General features: G+C 44.4%; 1 protein-coding gene across 3 annotated transcripts in view; it reads left to right on the top strand.

Annotated features, from left to right (window-relative positions):
• Positions 1–64: 64 nt before the first annotated feature.
• Positions 65–22,645, top strand: part of pdzrn3b (PDZ domain containing RING finger 3b) — a 102,713-nt gene continuing 80,132 nt past the window's right edge. For 2 of the 3 annotated variants that reach the window (XM_080001536.1, XM_080001535.1), the window contains exons 1-3: positions 65–864; positions 5,448–5,534; positions 8,413–8,520. In XM_080001536.1, the coding sequence (XP_079857662.1) occupies positions 241–864; positions 5,448–5,534; positions 8,413–8,520 (819 nt within the window). In that variant the 5' untranslated portion in view covers positions 65–240. The remainder of the gene's footprint in view (positions 865–5,447; positions 5,535–8,412; positions 8,521–22,645) is intronic. The other variant, XM_080001537.1, reaches the window with a different exon arrangement.

Raw genomic sequence — 22,645 nt, 5'->3', positions numbered from 1 at the left:
GCTCATACAGTAATTATGGTCGAAAGTTTCTACACACACACACACACACACACACACACACCCTCCCCTCTGTAGGAAGTTGGTCAATTAGTTTAGACAGTGAGGACTGGAGTTAGCAGTAGTCCGTGCGCGGTGCTCCACCAATGACCAGCTGAAGAACAACCCCACTCACTCCTACCCGTGGGGGGAAAGAACAAACCTTAACCGTGGATTGATTACTTTCTTTTTCTTTTGTGAACCATGGGCTTCGAGCTGGAGCGCTTCCAGGGCGCCGTGGACCCGGACTTCAAGTGCAACCTGTGCAACAAGGTCCTGGAGGAGCCGCTCACCACGCCGTGCGGCCACGTCTTCTGCGCCGGCTGCGTGCTGCCCTGGGTGGCGCGGCGGAGCAGCTGCCCGGTCAGCTGCCGGCGGGTCTCCGCCACGGAGCTCAACCACGTCCTGCCGCTGAAGAACCTCATCCTCAAGCTGGACATCAAGTGCGACCACCACGCCCGGGGCTGCGGCGAGGTGGTGCGGCTCCAGCACCTGGCGGAGCACGCCGAGGCGTGCGACTTCAGGCCCGCAGGGGTGTGCGAGCGCGGGTGCGGGCTGACGCTCACGCACCGCGAGCGCGGCGACGGCCACTGCTGCGTGCGGGCGCTGCGGGCGCACGGCGCCGCGCTGCGCGCCCGTTGCGGGAGCCTCGACCGGGAGCTGAAGAGGCGAGCGCTGCGCTCCAACGCCCGGGAGAAGGCGCTGCTCGGCCAGCTGTCCGCCGTGCACGGCGAGCTGCGGGCCACGGCGCTCAAGTACCAGGAGAAGTTCACGGAGTACGGCGAGCGCATCGACGAGCTTACCCGGAGCCTCGCTCTCCCGCTCCAGGTGAGAGGAAGGGGTGTGTGTGTGTGTGTGTGTGTGTGTGTGTGTGTGTGTATAGTCTCAACTTCAGGTTTCAAGTCCCCCCCCCCCCCCCCCCCCGCCGCTCCAGTGCATCCCAATACTTTAAAGTGGTAATCCGTGAGAAAAAGTTATTTTGAGAGGGGGAAAAAACAAAACATGGTTGATACGTTTATAACCTGCCACTCTATAATAAACAGCCACTCAGTGTATTTCGCCCTACGTTTTTGGCTCCCCTATATGCCGTTTCTGTTGTTGGTGGCGGGGTCCGCCTTTCCCCGGCACGACTCAGGCAGTGAAACGTAGCAGACAGTGCAGCTAGTTGTCGTGTAAGGCCGAACATTTGCAAAAAAGAAATAGAAAAAATGACCAACACCGCTTAGAGTGACCTCAAGTGGCGGTGGGGGCGGCGGAAAACCCCCAAACCAAATCAATTGATCACAAGAAGGAATACTTTTGATCAAAGTATGAAGTCGATCGATTGAGTTCCCCTTTGTTTTTTTGTTTTGTTTCTCAGTCAAGATTCAAGAAGCTTTGTCACGTCATACAAGTTCTCGATGTACAGTATGATGTCTTGTACTGGATGATGCACGTGGCGCAAAGTGTCTTGAATTCTGGGACTTGTAGAGTCAATCCAAACAACCACCGGAGATTTCCACTTTAAGTTTTACCGTTTTTAGAGTCGACACCGGGTCTCTGTTCCATGTTCACATGTTTGTCACAGATGGAAAAAACAAAACAAAACAAGGCCGACCTTCAGAATAAAACTGGGGAACTTAAGTTGGCAGCGGCCTCCAAAAGTTAGTTTCTCCGCCGTCTTCCTTGAGTCACGGATGTCAGCTGTGCTGCTGGCCAGCTGGCAATCCAGAAGGGGAGCTGGGGGGATATTTACTGCAGTCCTGGACACAGTGAGATGCAGCTCTAAATCAAACAGAAAAACCTCCCTCCCTTCTTCTAATCGCTTTCCCATAAAGCAATGTTAAAGTTATTATTTTCATTAGTGAACACATATTTTGCCATTTGCTACGCATGTCTTTGAAACGAATCGATTCTAGACATGAAAAAGATGCAGGGCCCGAAGGTGATGGGAAATCGTTTTACCGTGTGGGGTATGTCCAATGCACTGCCCTACATGTGTGGCTGAGAAAAGGTTATAGAGCGGTGATGGGGATGGTCATGTGAACCACCGATTCAAAAAAAGTCTCGGAAGAGAAGAAGACCAAATAATTTTTTTTCTTTTCTTTTTTTAATTCACAGGAGCCGCTGCTTCGTTGGCCACTGGAAATAGTTGTTTCCATTGGAAATTGTTATCTCACTTGCAGTTTGGACATTAACATCTTGCATTTTTGTATACATAAGATACGCTCCGAGTCTCTATGGGAATAAGGCATTGGTGAACACATTAGAAGGACATGGAAATTATTTTGTAAAACAGCACTGTGTGGATAAGTCAGCCTTCTTTGATTTATTTCAATTTTTTTCTCTTTGCCGTAAAGGCGCCTTTTATTTGGATTTAGTCAGGCAGTGAACGGGATTGCTCAGTGGGAAAAACCTGAATGCACATGTGGCGGTATGAAAACAGAGTGACATAAGTGGAATTAACTGTGGGAGGCAGGCGACGTGCAGACTGGACCTTTGCTGGAAGCGTCTCCTGAGCTCCCGGCCTGACTAATCGCTTGTGCAGCCGCGATCACGTTTTATCAGATTTGCATTCGCAATTTCAGGCTTATTTTCAAACTTGCTGTCGGATTCGCAGTCTGTGCAGCAGGTTTTGCTCAGGCCGGCTTTAAAATGGATGGGAGGGAGGATCTGAATGAGTTCTGGTAATAAAGCCAAGGAATGACTAATGGTGGGAGATGAGGACGAAGAGTCTGAGTCTGAGTTCACTGTTTAAACACTGGGGAGGAAAAAAAGAACAACAACAATAATGTTTTCGTTAATATTCCCGACCCTTTTCATAAACTGAAAATACACGGAGCGTAGTTTTCATTTCGGCTCAAGTCGGTCGATCGAGGGAATCGGGGGGGAAAAAGTGAGTCTCACGTCTCTCTCTCTTTGGTTTACAGTTTCTTCCCAGCCTGGACTGTTTGTTTGGAACTGTGCTTCTCCTTGGATGCCAGAGACGGCAATGTTTGTGCTCCACAGAGTCATGGAGTCGTTATTCTTTATTAAATAAAAATCACAAGACATGAAACGGATTCTCTGTCGGTCTCTCTTGGTCTCTCTGCTGCAATTTGATCTGGCTGGTTATGGGCCCAAATCTGATTAGGCTCATCGTGGCTGTTTCTCAAACGCAAATCCACGCGATAACTTAATGATGTCATCATCTGCTGTTATTTATCTCCATCGCATCACACCACCAAGCCCTCTTTTTTTTTTTTTTTTGTCACATCCGTCATGTTAACACCTGCCGCGGCATATGCATATGACAGAAATGTATTCATGTGGCTTCCATCATGGTGAGGGTGGTGGAAAATAACTCAACAATGTAGAGTTCAGTGTAAAGTAATGTTTCTAAGCAAGCCCTCAAACTGGTTAGCAATTGACCAGTGTTGATGATGGATGTTGGGAGTTTGGCGACCTCTACAACCAACTGGACTGTCACCAAATGAGCTTCAGTGTTTACTTGACTTTTGCAAAGTAAAGCCTCAACCTCAACTTCACTCTCTTGCCAAATATTGTTGCTGAAAGCAACTTTTTTTTATTGCACATCTGTTCTCTGCATCATCTGACAAGTGTCTTCAATGTAGATTTGTAGTTTGCCAATCAGAAGCTTTTTCCTCTCGTACGCTATGATTAGACGCCGTTGTAAAAGCCCAAATTGAGGGGAAGCGTCGCGATGGCAGACAGAATTGGAAAGTGTGACTCGTCGAGGCTGGGCGCAACTTGCCAAGTCACCAAAACCGGCTGTCTCGCTCCGACTTCAATTTCTACCCAAATGCCTTTTGGCCAGCCCACCAGGAAAGACAAACCCTTTAGCAAATTGGATTAATCTTCTGATAGTACCATTTTCTTGCCCCGATTCGTCTTCGCTTCTGTGTTATATTCGGGTCTCGTCAACAAGGAAACCATTTCATTCTTGACTACAAAATAACCACAGCGCATGCCTTAGGTTTTTGCGAAGCGACTACCCCCCGATGATACTCGGTTAATTTGTGAGGGGTAAGAGTTTGTTTAGAGTGTTCACAGATGTACGAAAAATGCTCCTTTATTACCCTGAGTTCACCTAATTGCCCAACGTCGGTCGAGTGCAAAACAACCATAGAAGCCTCGCTAATTTGTTCTGTGGGATATAGTACATTAAGTATGGAGCACTTGAAGTCAAGAGTTCATTGTGTTTTTTTTTTCCTTTTTTAACCTCTCATTCCTCAAAATTAGTTGTTAAAAGTCAAAAAGATATAAAAGACATGACTTCACCTCGTGTCACTTTTGGTCGCTGATATGCTCACTGAAATACCATTGCGGCACAATTATGCGCTTTGGTTACTGTCATGTGGAAACATGTGCTGCTAATGTTACAGTGCCACGAAACAGGCATACACTCCTGCACGGCCGATATGGCAGCCAGTACACTGCACAGGCCAATAATATGTGCTTTATATTTAGGCTCTGCATGTTGCGGCGTAATGGAATGGCAGCTAAAATTATGTTCCCCAGTCCCTCCCCCAAAGTCTCCCTTCATTAAAAAAAAACCAAAAAAAAAAACCTTGTTGCACAAGTAAGAGCTGACTGTGCCAGTTTCCCAGCATTCATCATGTCATCTGGCTACCGATGAGGGGCCTGCTGGTGTATTAATATACACGGGCAAATGCTTTGTGAAAGGAAAGGGGTCTTAGCCTTTCCTTGAACTGGTCACCCCGCGGTCCTCTCTCCTTGGTCCTGGCTAAGCTCTGCAGAACGGTGTAGGTTGGCACGGCAAAGATGTGTCAACAGTAGAATCTGTTTCGCAGTGCAGGCTAAATGGTTCACCTATATATACCGAAACACTGCCGCTCCATACAGAGAAGAGCATATTACCCTTAAATGTGATGTATTTCATCCTTTGAATAGTTTTTAGAACGCGCATCTGGGCATCTGGGCATCTGGGCTTCTGGGTGTACTTCTCTACATATCTTCATGCTGCGGTACCAGTGCACATCCCCTCAGTAAATCTTACACATCTAAGAACCAATTGTGCACACTCCATCTCTGCAGCATTGTGTAAATGTAGATATAAATACATTTTAGCATGCTTTATTGGTAATTATTTTGGTTATAATTTTATTTTTTTGCTCCACACCTAATCCATGGCTGTGTCATCCTGTAAAGTTTATTTTTACTCCTCTCTCCCCACTCCTGCCATAAATGTCATATTGTGGTTTGATCATTACCGCAATGTGTAGGTCGTCTCTCTGTCCCGCTCTGTTCCTCCTCTGTTATTACCCAGCGTTCTCCAAACTGGAGGGGACTTCATTTCGGGACTGGGATTCTATTGGAATGATTAATCCTCAATAGCAACAACCTTCGGTGGTCTTTCCGTTCACGTGGCTCAGACTGTGGCTCACGAGTCTTGCCCTTTCCGCCTATAGGAAGAGGAAACCAAGAGCGTGACAGTGGTCCTTCATCGAGAGGGCGGATCCCTGGGATTCAACATCATAGGAGGAAGACCATGTGGGGTGAGTTCAAAGCCCAAATCCCCTTGGAAGCTACATACATCTCCTGGATGATCGGTGTCATATGGCGAGGCAGGAATGAATAACACATACTCCCAAGTACCGCAGTACTTTCTCCATTGCAAATTTGGCTTGGATGGCAGTCATGCATGTGTTTTTGAGTCTGTGGATAGATAGCCCGCATCTATCAAGTTTTATTTTGTTTGTATATTGGTCTGGTTTAGCGTATTTGGCATCACAGATAAACCAACTATAATTACTTTTATGAGAGTTGAATCTGGAATTATGGCTTTGGATTGGAGTTGTTTTGTCTCTAATCGAGGGAGTCTTTGGGAGTGAAATAAACCCGAAGGAGTGAAAAAAGGGCCTTTCATCCCAGCGTGACAATATCTTTTAAGGTCACAATATCTTTTAACTTGTTGCCCTGAAGTAATACTATTAATGATGCCACAAGGTCTGCTGAGTGACACTTTCCTAAATATCTCCACTTTTGTTACGGCTGCATCCCCCCCTACCTGGATCTTCGATCTACAGGGCGCCACTCGTGTCAGAATGCATCTCGCCGTGTCTGGTTCACTGGAAGTGCGAGACAAACTGTCCATGGGTGGGTTTTCTGCAGCCACGATGACGTACTTTTCCTTTTTTGCGACGTGGATTATTCTAATGTATTATTATAATAAACATCTGAAAACCATGAAAAGATTCTCCACACTTAAGCAGTGTTTTTCTTGGTTTCATGGTCTTGTAGATTTGTAACCTCTCGAGTTTCTTTTGACAGAAACGTGTTTCAAAAAAGTAACCACCGATCAGATTCATTTTTCAGCTTTCTGGCACACCATTTGTCCAAACAGTTTTCTTTCTAGAAGCAGTTGATTAGAAATTACAAATGTGATTTGAAATTGCAAATGATTCCTTTTTGTTTTATCTATGGACCAATGTAAGTTTTATTTCAATATAAGTCACAACTGCTCCTCAGATGAACAGGGTTTGGAACTGAGGGCTGGCTGAGTCCTAGCAGAACCAATCACTGTGGTTTACTGTGGTTTTATGTGGCACATGAGTAAATGCTTTTTGGGATAAAGCAGCGTTGCAAAATGTTAAGGCCAGCTTCACTAAAGTTTCACAAAGAGGACGAATAGCATTTGTAGTGTGTCAATGGTAAACGGTCGGCTCCCAGAGCTGGTAATACAATTAAACACCTCTTGCATGACATCAATTACTGCCCTGTCTTCAACTCAAAGCGAAATAGCCGGCACAGCACCAAGGACAGGATGAGGCATTGTTTCATTCCAATGTGGGGGTTGGTAAAGCCCAGGTACAGCTAATGGCTGCGACAGTCCCCCTAGTCGAGTACAGCCACACTACCTTGGTTCTTACTGCTCAGCTACTTGTAGGTACAGTAGGATTTGAATTCTTCATTGATGTGCTGCTTCAATGACTCTTTTTTTTTTTTTTTTTTTTTTTTTTTTCTCTCTCAACTATTCAATGTGCCTAAAAACGGAAGGACATCTTGATAATTAGCTCCTCTTGATAATTAGGTTTTGATGGAATCGTCACATAGCTTATCTTCATTAAATACATCTCTTCATTGCAGAACTGTTTTACCTGAGCTCTTGTAACACATATTGGAATCATTAAAGGATGACTTTGCTATATTCAAACAAGGCAATATTAAAATGTTGGTTCCTCTCATTCGTAATTGCTCATAGCACAACCTTTATGAACACTTGAACTATTCAGGAACTTCCAATCCAGAACGTTGGCTGCCATAGGTTGCCAGTAGGAAGCAGTGCTGCTTCCTGTGTCTAGTCACTTACGTTAACGTGGATGTAACCAAAAGAGCTGATTTGCTCAAGTGTAAAAGTGTCTGTTAAACCTGAAAAGCCTGATAAAATGCACGGTTTGTGACCACTTTTTCGTCTTCGGTATAACATATAAAGACTGTCTGTCAATATTGTTAGCCTCTCCTTTTCGAAATGGACATTTCATGTTTTTTAAGGCTTAACCGTGTGCCCCATTGAACCGCTGCAGTAAGATAAGATTAAGAAGACAACTTTACAAACCAACTAAGATTGAACATTTTGTAAAGGGAACCAAAGCTTTCATAAGTCCAAAAACAGCGAAACTATATTTGAAGGAATGCATATTCCGGAATAAAAGGGATTTCCAACCCTAATCATGAACAAATGTTCCCAAAGCAATTCAGTGTAAACACTGGTAGCTGATGAGCCCCAAAGAGGAAGCTGACCGAAAAAGAATTAGTTGCAGCATTCCCAGCACTGTCGGAGTCTCTCTCGCTGTACTCCATTAAAAAGTAATTGGTGTCGCGCAACTCAGCGGAGCGCGCAGAGCGGGTTTCATGTGGTTTTGAAGAGAGCGCCAAGGGGGATGTTGGCAGCGGCTTTTTGTTAAGCCAATCTTAGCTCTGGCGCTGTGAGGTCATGGCCACAGACAACCCAAAATCCATCAAACATGTAGTCCAGTCGACATGGAGTTCCCCCATAGGTTAGGGTCACTCCCTTCTAGTTCAGAAAGCACACAGGCTGTCAACCCCTCTATTGGCACAGCATCTGCTGCTGAGTGACATTTACTGTATGCAGCGCTGCGTAATTTGCACTTGCAGCTATGTGCCAGGCACAGCGACCCGCTAAGCTGTGCGGTCAATGACAGATTTACCCAAGATGACTCTGTGACGAGTGAATTTAGTCAAGTATTATTAAGTAGGTTGTACTTTGTTTTAGGGAGAACATTTTTGTTGCAGAAATCAGCCAGCATACATTAAAAATAATGTTTCCTTTTGCAAAGTTATTACCTAACTGTCATCAATACATGTTCACTGTACCTTTTCAACAGTATAAAGTAATCATGTTTGCCTCCACAGGACGACAACAACGGCCTTTCGAATGAGGGGATAGTGGTATCCAAGGTCATTGAGAAAGGTCCATCAGATAAGGAGGACGGCCTTCACATCCATGACAGAATAACAGAGGTACTGTATGTGGGCGCCGCTGTAGTCTTTCAAGAAAAAAGGGGGGTAAATGCAGTACAACAACAAATGCAAGATACTGGTTGAGCATGTACATTTGCAACTTTCTAGGAATAATTTGCTGATCTGACGGCCAAGACTTCAGCCTGTACCTCTAAGAATTTAGGTACATGGGGGCTAAAGCAAAGACTGGTGTTAAGCCGGTGTGGCATCGCTGTCTGTGTTTGGGTTCTTACGATGTGAGATTGAACCCTTTCAGTTGAATTGCAAGCTGACAAATCCTAAGTGACAGAGCTGCCAAGTCGCCTTCTCTGTGCACCTCCAGACAGCCAAATGTGCAATGACCACCTCCGCCCGGGGGCAACTTGAAGAATATATTTTTAAAGAAAAGACAACCAAGACAATTGACAGTGCAGAGGATGTTATAGCTGACGGACTAACTGACTGTTATAGCTGACTGTCCATTTGAGTTTTACACAAAAGATTTGTTAAACCTTGAGGTTTGTGTGGATGACTAGTGCGTGTTTGCACAGGGGTTGTCGTTGCCATTATTGTCAAACCACAGCTAAGCTGCCCTGGAGCTTTTCAACCATCAGAGCATTTACATAGATCCTCGTCTACTTGCAAATTGTTGCTCGAAAATCCGATTCCAAAACATGGACTTGACGTCATTGTTGTTATTGTAACCCGTTTTTTACACAATCTTTGCAAATATTTGCAACGTCCTGAGCTTTCACATGTCAACTCGTAAGTCATAATCTCTCAACGTTGTGGAATTTAGTTGCCCAAAGCCCTCTGCTCTTAGATTTGTCGTTAAAGCTTTCTTAGCAGCAGGCCGAGTGCGCTTCGAAAATGCGGCAGCAATCCACTCGGTGCCTGGTGGCTTACTTAACGGACAAACGGAGGCTCAAAGCAGCTTGCTTAGTGATACAGCAAGAGGGAGTGACTTATGTATCGCATGAATGTGTCCCACTGGAATTAGAAAAAAGAATGGTGGAAAAATGTGTGTGTCCATTTGGAGGGATGCTTTTTGGGAAGACGTGAGTGCCTACATACCTGAAGTTGAAAGTAACAAACTAGTAGTTACAACAACTCTTGTTAGACACTATGAGTATGTGATGATACTTTACCAAGGATGTCTACATTTTGTCACTTCTACTTTCACTTGTTACTGCTAACAAAGTGCTCTGCATTGCGGTTTCCAACATGAATAGTTTGACACCAATTCATAGAGACCCTAAATGAATTGTAATTACAAAAAAAAATGGACTACCGAGCCAAGCAAAGCATTTCCACGACCCCATTTAACGTCAGTTTTTTTACGTTTGTTTTTTTTATCTGCACTGTCAGCAGGCTTGGCATATGACACAGAGTATTTATATGCCATTACATCCAAGAAAGGGTTAATCTGCATTTATTAATCATCAACTAGTTCAATAACTCTGTCCTGTGGACAACCTGTGGGATGACAAGAACACATCTTTATTGTTACACAGAACCGCAACCAATCCCCCTCTTTGGAGAGCTATCTTACCATGTCCTGATCTATAAACAGCTAATCATCATTACTTCTCCAAGAGAGAGTCACCACGGGTGAGACAGATAAACATAGAGACATATATGTACCTGAAAAAACATAAACATAGAAACAGCAGACGACAATATGTATTTGACAAAACATGATTAATTAAGTTGACGGAAATTGGAACAGCAATTACAGAACATGGCCTCTTCCTTTGAGGAAGAGGCCATGTTCTGTAATTGCTGAGGAAGAAGGATGTAATCAGTGGGGTGTTCGGGGCCCTGTTGGAGGCAGATGTGTGCGTGGGTGCGTGAGCGATGTGTCCACTGGTGAATGCATGGGACTTTTCCCAATTAGTTCTGGTGTATGGGGTCAGAACTATATCGTAGCGCCTCCAAGCAGCGGAACAGGCCTCGCAGTCACCCATAAGTACCGTTGCCCTATAGACACCTGACAACCTCAAAAGAACTCCGAGCACAATGCACCGCAGCCACAGAAGACCTTCCAATCCACAGAGAAGCCGGGAGCAACACCCAGGCATGACCCCGAGGTACACAAACCAATCCTAGAGAGCACGTAGTGACCCTGCATCCCTGAGGTGCACACCTACAATCCACCCCCATGTGCAGGCATGACACGCCCTCGCAAGCGCAGAAGCCGGCGACAGGCTAGGGCTGCCATATCGCGACCGGTGAGATGCCCCAACCGGCCCCAAGCCCTGAGCGCTCACCACGTAGCCGAGTGCGCATGTCACACCGGAGAGGGGGGAGGCTCTCGCCCTCTCTGGTCAGCGCTGTTGATAAACTACTCTGGATCTCACTTCCCCCTCTGCAGTCCCGTACAAAGACTTTCAGGGGCAGGTGCTAAAGAAAAACAAGAGGAAAGTGCACATGGACCCCCAGCTCCAGTTCTCGGCATTTTGCCTCCCTGGTCAAACGGAGCAGCACAGCGGAGCACAGATCACTGGGAGGAGACGCCCCGTCCAGCGCCCGTGATCTGCACTCCGCTGTGCTCATATTGCAGCCCCCCGCTCTATATACAAATCTTGTGATTATAATATAGCAACGTATAGTATAATCCCATAGAGAAAGATTTAGATTTATTTTGTTTCCTTAGATTCTTACTTGTGTGGAAAATGAAAAATGTAGACCTAACTCAGAAAATTGAAGCGGAGTTGTTTTTTTTTGTTTCTCCTCCAGTCAGCGGTGCGTGCCGTCTCCCTTGCCTGTCTTTTTATTTTAGATCTATTAATTTTCGTTTGTTTCCTGCATGTCTGAAACAACATTTTTAGAACCAACATTTTTAAACACAACTGAGTTAAGGGACCATCCAAGTCCTTACTCCGTACTGTTCCAAAAAAACCTGTGCATACACGTCTCCCGGTTGCTTTGGGACTTAATTTAGTAAAAACTGGATGTTTTTGTGTGAATACTTAACTTGCAAATAGTATATCCTCCACTTCTGGAATGGGGAGACCCCATTTGCCACAGCGAACCCCATCGCACGCATACCCCCGATAAAATCGTGTATCGCCGATCTGTCGATTGGAACTTTGCACGATTGGCCAAGCCTAACATCAACCCACCTGGGGCAAACCGAGCCCCGCCATCGCCCACTGGCAGCCAGTTAGGCGGCCCCTCTGCGACTGCCGGCACACGAGTCATGGCCTCAGAGAAGCCACGCAGCGGTGAGCCTCCGCTGCCTCCCTCCCCAAACACAGCCAGCAGGGGGTCCGCCTGGTCCCCCCCCCCCCCCCCCGGCCCCCCAGGCAGCCATAGCACCACACCAATCCACCAGCGCCACACCACCCCGGAAACCCCAGTGCTCAATGTGTGCTGTTTGTGTTTGTAGTTAAAATTGCAGGGTGTGGGGCATGCGAGCCATCCAAGCATATCGAAAACTGACACTCCCACCCCGCCTACCCCTGTTGTGGTGTGGTGTAAGATTTAAGTGGGTGTGTATGTGTTCTAAACTAGTATGAGTAATATTAATATTGCAGGACAGTCGTGAAGCAGGCCTCGGCAGGAGCATGACGGCGAGATTTCAGCCGCCCGCCACATCCCTCCCCACATAGCTTGCACACCACCCATCCTGCAAAGCCTTGGACTATTGTGAGATGTATGTACTGACTTTGAGTTCCAGCACTGGGAGAGATGGGTGAAGCCGGCCAGATCAACACAGGAGTGCAGCAGGCTGGGCATTGGTTGTTTTTGAAACACATCAAAGTATCATGTGGTCATAAGTAGGGCTTCCACGGTTACCGGTATTACACGTTGTTCAGGCATACACTGATTACATTACTTGCCCACAGCCCCCACCATCACTTTGCTTTTTTTTTTTTTATAAATACAGGTATTCCTCACTTAGGGACCTACCTTTTTAACGACAGTTCTGTCTTACGACCAGCTCTCTGACCAGTCTGTATTGTGTACAATACTGCGGCGTCTCAACGTCAAGCATCTATCATCATCATCATCACATCATATATCATCACTATATACATGATATACACTCTATACGTCTTATCTCATCACCGTTCTCGGTCTCCTTCCTGTGTATATATGTATATATGGGTGTGTGTATATATATATATACATACATAAATATATGTGTGTGTGTATATATGTGTGTGTGTGTGTGTGTGTGTGTATGTATGTATGTATGTATGTATGTATGTATGTATGTATATATGTATATATGTATATATGTATATATATATATATGTGTGTGTGTGTGTGTGTGTGTGTGTGTGTGTGTGTGTGTGTGTGTGTGTGTGTGTGTGTGTGTGTGTGTGTGTATATATATTATATAGTAATAACCTGGAGCTGCAACTCCGGTGCAATCACCGGACCAACTGCACCATGTGAGACCACCATGTCCAAATCCTCCATCTGCTTCCTTGCTACAAGCACCAAACAGCCCCCATGCGATGAATAAATACAAAAAATAATTTGTTAAAGGTCTCACAAAAGTGTGAAAAATATCAGAAGACTGTTGTAAATTGATCCAACTCCAGTCAATTTTCTCCAGTACTACAGTACTTGTACTTTAGTAAATGACCTCTGCAGTAGCACAACTCTTGCTTAAGTAAGGCTTTCCAATCTCTTTCCACCTCCGATTTATGAGCAAGTATGGAGGAGGGTGGGGGTTTCAGTAGGAATTGTGTTAACTGGCCAGATGCCGGTGCACTCTGGTTACCTGAGAAGACAGGTTGTGTGGGATTTTTTTTGATGCACACCTTCACGCCTTTATCAGCTTGAAAGAACACAATGTGCCTAAGGATGATGCGGCACTTACCGCGACATTGTTGACCTTAAGTCAACTCCATCACTGGGGGAAGTCACCAAATCTGTCCAAAGATAAGTAAACAAGACCAGAGAGGGGACATTGAGGGCCCCGGGACATTCTAAAAGGGCCCTATAAAGTGACCTTTTTCTCGAGGCGATAAGAGGATTACTACACAAAAACCAACAAAATAAATCAACCATGCGTTGAAATCACAATGGCAAGACGGTTCTCAGATTTTGCTTCTTCTTGGCGTTTTTTTTTCTATTCTACATTGGGTAAGGGAAGCGATATCGGAAGGAGTTCATGTTTCGCAGAGTCCCTCTTTGTTCGTTTTTGAAAGGGGAAGAAAGTTGTGTGTCATGCTTCTCAAACCACAATACGATTAGCGCCGTCATGAGAAAGAGCTGTTCAATTGTTACGACTCTTGTTACGGTCCATTAGCCTAGTTGGTTGCGCCGGAGAAATTAAAAAAAAATTTGATACCGAGCGCCCACAGGCAGCTTGCACGTTATGTGCTTTCTTTAACTCCTGTGGGTTGATAAATAAACAGCTTGTAATTTTGCCCTACTTAGAAATCTATATGGGAAAACCCTACATCGGCATATGCTTTTTACAGAACAGATCCACAAAAAAAGAATTTCAGCCTAGTTTCACATCTATTTTTGTCTACAGTGTCTTTTTGTATATTACTATTACTAATGCAAGCTATAAGGTTACTTTTATAAAGAGGCTTTCCAGTTGGATCTCCTGAAAGTTGAATGGCTTAATTTTGAAGAACCACGATGCATTCTCCATCATTAACGACGATAGATGTCACCGTGTTCCAAAATCTCAAAGCCCTGAATAAAGGGCAAAACGGAATGGTATTCACGCTGCATTGTCCCAGCTCCTTCGGAACATTGATCAGCTGTTCATTCACATCGCCGTTTATATATAACACGGACATGCCAAACCCCAAGTTCACCGCAGGAGGCAAGGACTGCCACATTGCAAACGGCCCGGGAGCTGCTTTCCCTTCCTGTTGGAGAGGTGACAGTTCCAGAAAGTCTATATAGATGTAACATGTACATAATGATCCACGGCTTGTCCCTCCATCACAGGCTCTTAGCGGGGGAGTGTGATAGCAGATGGCCGTACTCTAACTGTGCTACAGACTGGTATGAATCAGGGCATGAATACCTCCTTGTTCACCCATAGACATTTTTTCCTCTCAAAAAAAAAAACAAACCCTGAGCTGTGTTTGCTCTCGCGTGTCCCATCCTCAGGCTGAAAAATCTCGGTTCTCTGGTCACAAACTTGCCTGTGTTTGCGACCTGGATTTTTGCGAAACGAATGCGCTTTTTTGATTTTATTGAAAGAGGAATCGAGGGCGATGCATTGCAGTTTTCTTTCGCCGCTATCAGATATGAACTCGAAGCATACGTTGTTAACAACAAATATGGCTCTACTCTTTCTGGAATGACCTTGTTTCTTTTTGACCTCATGCGTCGAAATAGAGTGGCTTCTTCAGTCGCCGATCTTAGAGCATGTCACAATCCTGAAATGACGGCGCTTGAACTCCCGGGTCAAAGGGGGCGTTGTTTGCGTGAGTGTTTCCCTCGTGGGAGAATAGGAGGAGAATGGAGACTCTTTGACTGCAGCTGTAAATGTCCACCAGTAAATCCACGGCAAACATTCTCAGGTCACGGAGGGCGAACAACAACGACTACTTTAAAATAAACCGACATCGAGGGGATGCCAGTTCTAATTCTAATGCGGAGGATGAGTCGAGATTGCCAGGAGTCGGTGTGTCCCGCTTGCGTTTGCGTGTAGGATGCCCGCAGAGCAGGGTCAAAGGATGTAACGCTAAATATAGCCTGTCATAAGTTATCCAGCTATTTCAAGATTAACAGTGCTTGAGTTTCTCATTGTTTCCATTCGACTCTGTGGGTCCTATTTTTTTTTTATTTCCTGTTAAAATTTGAAATGCAAAGTGGAGCGTGTCAGAAATGTAATTGGAAATAAACGTAAAACAAAACAACAACAGTGTTTCATAAATGTTTGTTCTGTGGCAACGGCTCCCTCATTTTGTTTTCCGCCCGTCCATGTGGCATCCGTCAAGCCTTCATCTCTTTTCATTCATGTCATTTTTTTTTTTTTTTTTTTTTCCTTTCCGTAATTTTCTCAGCTGTGATCGTTTAGCTTAGCTGTGAGTTATTTTCACTCACACCGCGATTTGTCTCCATGGGGCTCGACCAACGCACCTCAAAATGGGACTGAAATAATACGCAATTTGCAGGGCCCAATTTGTTATAGCTGACGGCACACTTTAAAGCAACGCAACAAACTACCTTGTCCTAAGTTGGCCTAACCTGTTTAAAGATGCGTCCTTTCTGTTCCAGTGATTCATTACAGGGGGAAAGTGGTAAGAAATACTGCAGGTCACTTGCAAACACTTGCTTAACTGGAAATTGGGGTGCAACATTGCCGACATCCGACTCCTTACCTTATTTGAGCCGTATGAACACAGGTGTGTTTTTACCCCCCCTATACCCATGACACTCCCCCCATATTCCACAAAAAGTCATCATATAACTGTGGATTTTCCTCTGCTTACAGCCATCATCTCAGAAGTAATTTCCCTTGTGCTTTGTGACTGCTTTCCTGACATCTGTTTTTAAGATGACAGAAACATGCATTTACCCAAGTACTTACTGTTACGGTCTATCTTCATTTCACTTCATTTTAATAACAGGGCCATTAGGCGTCCACAATGGTCGCAATCTGGAACTCTTCTGCGTCCAAGGACATGTGATTTAAGAGTTGCGAGGTTACCCGCTGTGCGCCACTTAACACCCCATACCTCCCTGCAGTTATTTTAGTACACACCGCCAGCCAGAGACGCGGTTCAGAACAGAGACGACGAACGCCTCAGCGAATGGCCTGTGACAGAAATGTGAAGTGAGCTGAGCCAAGGCTGGGTTACGAGCGTACATGTTGATGAGCCCTTGTTCCGTTTGATGTGAGGGTGTTTAGCATTCCTGCCCTCCCAGGCAAGACGGACCGTGAGGTGGAAACGGGATGTTGGCTGCTCTGCCGTTTGGTGGGAAAGTGACTGAGTTTCTCCGTTCCGCCAATCCAGACGCGCCTCTGATACTTGGCAGTTGTGACGACTGACAGTTTAAAGTCCAATACCTAAGTGCACATTTCTGTTTTGAAGGACATCACTATTGTGTTGCACATTAATTTGGCTTTAATGCAAGTGTTGTCAAATCCCATTGGTGGAAGTGAGACTTTTGTAGTCTTAATATTGATAACACTGACAAGAGCTCGGTAAGGGCGGTTCAGACCTCCATAGCACACAGGTGGTTGGACTGTACTGTCAGTAATAACTTGTCACAGCACATGGTGTCCGAGGCAGGACATGTGCCATGAGCTCTGCAGGCGTTATTTCTAACCGGGCGGGGCAATGAGGAACAGACATGGCAGTTATTTCCCTAAGGGGGATCACATGTTGTTTGGCATTCTCAGGCAAGAACCAGGCCTTTGTCATTCCCTTTTTATTGGATTTTGGCCCCTGCACGGTGGGGCCATTGCTTCCTCACACGGGGCATGTTGAACGCCGCTTTCTCCCTGTCTGGGCCTGTCTGGCCATGGCTGGACAGGATGAATCCACCTCGGGCTAAACCGGGCTGTAGTCTTGCAGCGAGTCACATTCCTCTGCCCCGTGGTCTCGCTGAGGCAGGAGTAGGACATTAAATCAGATCTTAACTTTATAAAAAGAGTCCTTAATCAGCCTCTGGAGGTAGCTGCTGCCCCAACGCGGAGCTGTTTTTAACAAGTGAGGACAAGGACATCTTTGTTTTCCTCTGTTCAGCATGAAAAAAAGGACGGGAGGTTTTTTTTTTTTTTTTATAAGCCAAAGAGTTGTTTCAACTCTGAGACGGTGTGAGGTGAGCTTTTGCTATGCTCACGCCAAAGGCTCCTTTTGTCTGTGCGCACGCGCACACACACAATATTGTACTTTCCACTCAGTTTAAGGAGTCTGCGTCCTTCAAAGGCTCGCCGGCGCTTGATGATTTTTCTGGAGACATGCAGTCTGGGCCTACTGTAAATGTGTTTGCCCTGCTCCAGTATTGGCCTCTTTAAGGCGGCTTGACTGGCTCCATGTTCATCTGAGCTGCCTGGCTAATTTATGACTCCTAAAAGGTTTTAAGGGGGAATAAATAGACAGGTGTAATTAAGGCTAATTTTCCTGCCAATCAATCAGCATCCTTGTGTAAATGGATCAGTAGCAATTGGCTCAGGTTTCTCTACCAGCTGCTCCTCTCGTCAGCCCCTTGCAACCCCCATGCAGAGACTGCCCACCGTCCCCTAATTAACTACCCTCAATTAAACCCTAATAGGCTGATTAACAGAGCCCTTAGTTGTGCTGTAATGGCCCGTCGTTTCCTCTCAGTGCTCCCATGAAATGCGCCCTGACTGGAGCACATTAATCACTGCGTAATCACAGTGCATTCACTATCTTTTCCTCCTTTGCCCTCTCTCTTTCTCTATCTATTTTTCTGTTGCATGATGGTTAGGGACTGGCAACTTGCAAGCACGGCTCTTCACGCTTCCCCAAGTGCATTGCCTTTTGAATAGATAGATTTTTCCTTGGGTTTAAAGGAAAACGATTAAAAATGTTACAAAAGCAGTTTGTCATTTCTGCTACCTAACGGCACGCTGATCTACAAAAGTAGTACTCTTTATTTATTTTTTTATATACCGATTTATCTATCTATTTATTTATTTATTTATTTATCTATTTATTTTTTATTTATAAGACAAGAGAGAGCAAACTCTGTTTCGACTTTATTGTCCCTCTAGGGGAAATTTGTTTTCTAGCCAGGGTACACATAAAGACAGAACACAAAGGACAACATCAATGACACATCAACACAATAAATCACGGAACTAGTTCAGGCAAATGGGAATTCTAGGCCATAAGGTGAAGTAAGAAAAAGTGGCTAGGAAGTGATTTTCGTTCCCACACCTGGGCACTACTTTCTAAATGCGTTTTTGCAGGGACAACACCCTTATGGACTTTTTGTTAAAAGATCTCTGCAAATTATACTGCATTTTTTTTTTTTTTTTTTTGACACGATCCATAAATGCATGTAAATGTGGGGAAAAAAAAAAAAAAGAAAGAAAATCTTATGCTGCTGGTTTTGCTTTTCACTTTATAGATATGAATTTTAGCAACCAAAATATCTCTCAAACTGACATTAATACATTTTCCTAAAAATCGGAGACAAGTATTGGTGCATTAGTTAACTCAAGTGTGAATTTAGACCATGAAATATGGCAAATTTGTCGAAAATACGCTTCAACTTCAGTGATTAACAAAAAGAGTGTAACATACACATGGTACATTTTGCAGAATGCTAATGTTTTATACATCAAAAATTTCAGTAGCCACTGTGTAATCAGAGGAAGAAAATAAATTCACACTTTGGCCAAAGATGGCTATAATAAATCAAAATGCTACCAATACTGCCCAATATCGACAAATTCTACAGTAGATGCGTAACGGCTCACAATCAACCTAAAATATGGTATGCAATTATGTGTTTATGTCACAGCGTGTCTCATCCTTGCATTCATTACTATGTAGTCTCCTTCCAGGACACCCTCCTCAGTGTTCCTGACTACGCAGACTGCCATGTTGCGGCCCATCTCCCGGGTAACATGGCGCGTCTCTTAGCCGTTACTATCCCAATCACTATCATCAGAGCCATTATCCCATGCAGCTCTTTCCTCCGTTTCCTTGGAAACATTCGCACAATTTTGGCACAGACGTAAATCAGTACAAGACAGTCTTGCAGACATACAGGAACATCTTCCTGTCTCACATTTGCCTTGCTTGCAACTGCACTGGTCTACTACCTGCAACACACTTTCAGGGGCAGGTCTTCTAGTCATCCAGGTCACTGTTAACTCCCCACCCTCGAAATGCCATCCATTGCCAACGGGTGAAGGGGCACACATTATACCTTTCAGAGAGTCTCATTTATGCTGCTTGGGCATTTTGCAGTGTTGGTACAGGGCGTCACTTGTCGGGTGCATGGATAGTTCAGGCAAAGCTGACTGTATCTTGCGTCGTTCACATTTTCAGCAGATGACTGGCCATACAGGTGGCACATATTTGCAAAGTAGTTTGAAGGTTGACTGGTTCAGGTTAAAACCACTACCCAGATTTGTAAATTAAGTCAGGTTTCCTCTTTCTCGCAAGCAACAGAAAATGTCTTTCTTTTGCCCTGCCATAAAAGCCACTTGTAGAGGCACAACCTGAGGTAGGATTCCAATAAACAATAAGTGCCGAACACACACTGGTGCAATGTTAAAATGTGACACAATGTGAGGAAATTATTCATTATTAATTGATAATGCAATATAATAACTCACTGTTCTTCTTCTGAGGTCCCAGTTACTGTTACAGTAGACTCTGTTAAGAACCTGGTGTAGTATCTGTAACAGGATGTGTGGTATCGCATCCCCAGGGACACGCGGTCTCGTATATGCATAAGAATGCTAGTGTCTTCCAACAAGCAACTGGCCTTTTAAACAAAAAAAAGGACACTTAAATGGATTTCCAAATAAAAACCGTGTGTTAGCAGTAAAACAATCTTGAGTGTTCAAAATAATCTAGCTGTAACCATGTTAACCATGTTAATTTGATTTAAGTTTATTTTATGTAAAAATGGTAATGTTACAGTGTGGCCTGCCCATTAATAGGATATGAAACTTGTACACATTAACAATTGTGGGGTGGGGTGTGTGATGATCTATATACTATTTATAAATCGAAATATTATTGCCATAATTACTTGGTCCAGAAGGATCCGTACACTGTTTAGCCTAGTTATCATTTGTGCAAATTATTTTAAATCTTAGCCTTCCACACATGTTATTAATCTAACACAATGGTAATTTTTTTTAATAGTGGAGACTCCGTTGACTCTAAATGCAGAGTCTCCCGGCTCTATTATAAGGTGTATAGAAACTATATATACTTAAAGTATGTTATGCATGTATTTGTAGCTGTATGCAAAACAATGCTTACCTGACTGACTGTGCAATAAATATAAAATAAATTATATAATTGAAAATTAGCCATGGTACCCAGCTGTGTGTGTGTGTGTGTGTGTGTGTGTGTGTGTGTGTGTGTGTGTGTGTGTGTGTGTGTGTGTGTGTGTGTGTGTGTGTGTGTGTGTGTGTGTGTGTGTGTGTGTGTGTGTGTGTGTGTGTGTGTGTGTGTCAGATGGTCCTTCTGGCGCTTGTCTGCCACTGTAATGTACTGTTTTCTTACAAATTATGCACAAGGCAGGAAACACAGGACGAACACAAGCTACTGGCAGGCCCATCCTGGACCTAAGTTTCTTTCTTGGCCTTGGCCACTTGTTGAGGTACCACCCGATGGCTCAGAACACTGTCTGATCCGTTTCTCGGCCACATCCAAGCACTTGTTGTCTATGAAACGGCTGTAGCAAGGAGAGTGAAACCCAGCGTCTTCGGCTACATTGTCAAACTCGATTTCTATGCAATGTTTGTATGTTTCTGCTATTCTCTGATTCTCACCCTGCATGCCAAGCCACCGTTTAGCGCTGTTTCTGAATGTATCCCACTGTGTGCACGTAAAATCCTTTGCCTTTCTTTCTTTATGAATGTGAGATGCATATAGCATTGTTTATAATCCCTTGTGGGAGACTCTACCCACAGATGCGGGTTCATGGAGAGAGCCACGGAGACTTTTGGGTAGTGAGATGCCAACACTGCACGGTTTTTATTAAAAGAGTCGACAAAAAGGCTTATTGGCCAAACATCAACATAAACAGAATTCTTATTGACGAGCATCAGTGTCCATCCTGCGATCTGGTCCGCAGGGTCTCGCCTCCTGCACCACGCACTGCAAGACAGACTACTATAATAAAAATTGCAGGATGACACATGGGGAGCTTTTATTTTCTCGCTGAAAACCAATAGATTTTTTTTTATGAAGTAAAATGATTTAGTGCCCCGTATATGGGAATGGGCTTAAACTTCACTTTATGGTCTATTCATACCAAGTAGAAATGAACAAGAGTGCAGATGTGCAAGTGAGCAAATGTGCAAGGTTAGCGCAAGGAAAGCAGCGAGAGTGCTATATGGGATGGAATCTTATAGTCCTCCAAACAGGTGCCCTAAAACGACAGCCTGAGGGCTATGAGGGCAATAGCTTAAACTCCCTCTGGAGTGGATGGTCCTGGCAGTCCAATATAGCCTTCACTCTCCTAAGGCCTGCCTGTTATAGATTACCAAAAGCTTGGCTCGACTCTTCCCTGAAATCTTACTGGCCATTTTAACAAGACTTCCAAGTCTATTCTTATTGGTCAGATTTAGGTTTCCAAACCAAGCAGTAGTACAAAAGGTTAAAACCGATTCAATGAATTTTTTTGAGTCATCATCTCAGAAGAAACATTAAAAGTGTTAAATTTTCTCAGGAAAAAAGTTTTTGCTGGGCCTTTTTAGAGGTAGCATCAACATGGGATTCCAAACGCAGTCTTTTTTCAAGAACAATACCCAGATATTTGTAGCTATCCACTGGGTCAATGTCCCAATGTTCCTCCCTCCCCTCATCAGAGTGGAAAGGGAGTGATCAGGGCGCATTGTGGGTACCTGTCTCCATCTTCGAAGGTACCGATGATGCGGGCCAAAGAGTGTGTTTTTATTTTTGATTTCGCTTATTTTACTTTACATCTCCTTATGGAAGCCTGTGACTTCTGCCCGATCACTCCCTCTCCATAGGTTATCCCCACAAAATAATCTTAACGAGTTAACAAGTCGTGCCCTGTTCCTCCGTGCCCCGTCCCCAAACTGTTTTTAATTATTTTATTTGGGGAAACGGGGCAGGGCGAAGGGGGGGCACGGAGAGCCATGTTCGTGTACGTAAATAAATAAATAAAAATATATATTTATGATTCCCCTTATTTCTAATTCCTCATTGAAATGTTATCCCAGTGCATTTTGTAAGCTTTCATTTGTTTTATACTGTTATTGTAATGCACAATGACATCAAAAACCAAAACGAGTGCTCTACTTGAAGAATCTGATGATTGGTTGACTGATGATTCCACTCGTCCACTTTCTGGGGACAGCCCTAACGCCTTTTGGATTTTTGCCACACTTAGATGGAGGAAAGATTCATCACACCAAGCCAAGTCATCCACCACCGGCCCATGATCCTGTTCCTTCCCTTCAAGAAGGCTAACGATAACAGAATCATCAGCAAATATTCAGATGTCTGTTCTTATAAATGCT

This window comes from Zeus faber (genome assembly GCF_960531495.2).
Source record: "Zeus faber genome assembly, chromosome: 5".
Lineage (NCBI taxonomy): Eukaryota > Metazoa > Chordata > Actinopteri > Zeiformes > Zeidae > Zeus > Zeus faber.
The sequence above is the reverse complement of the archived record's forward strand: the minus strand, read 5'-3'. Positions and strand labels throughout refer to the sequence as shown.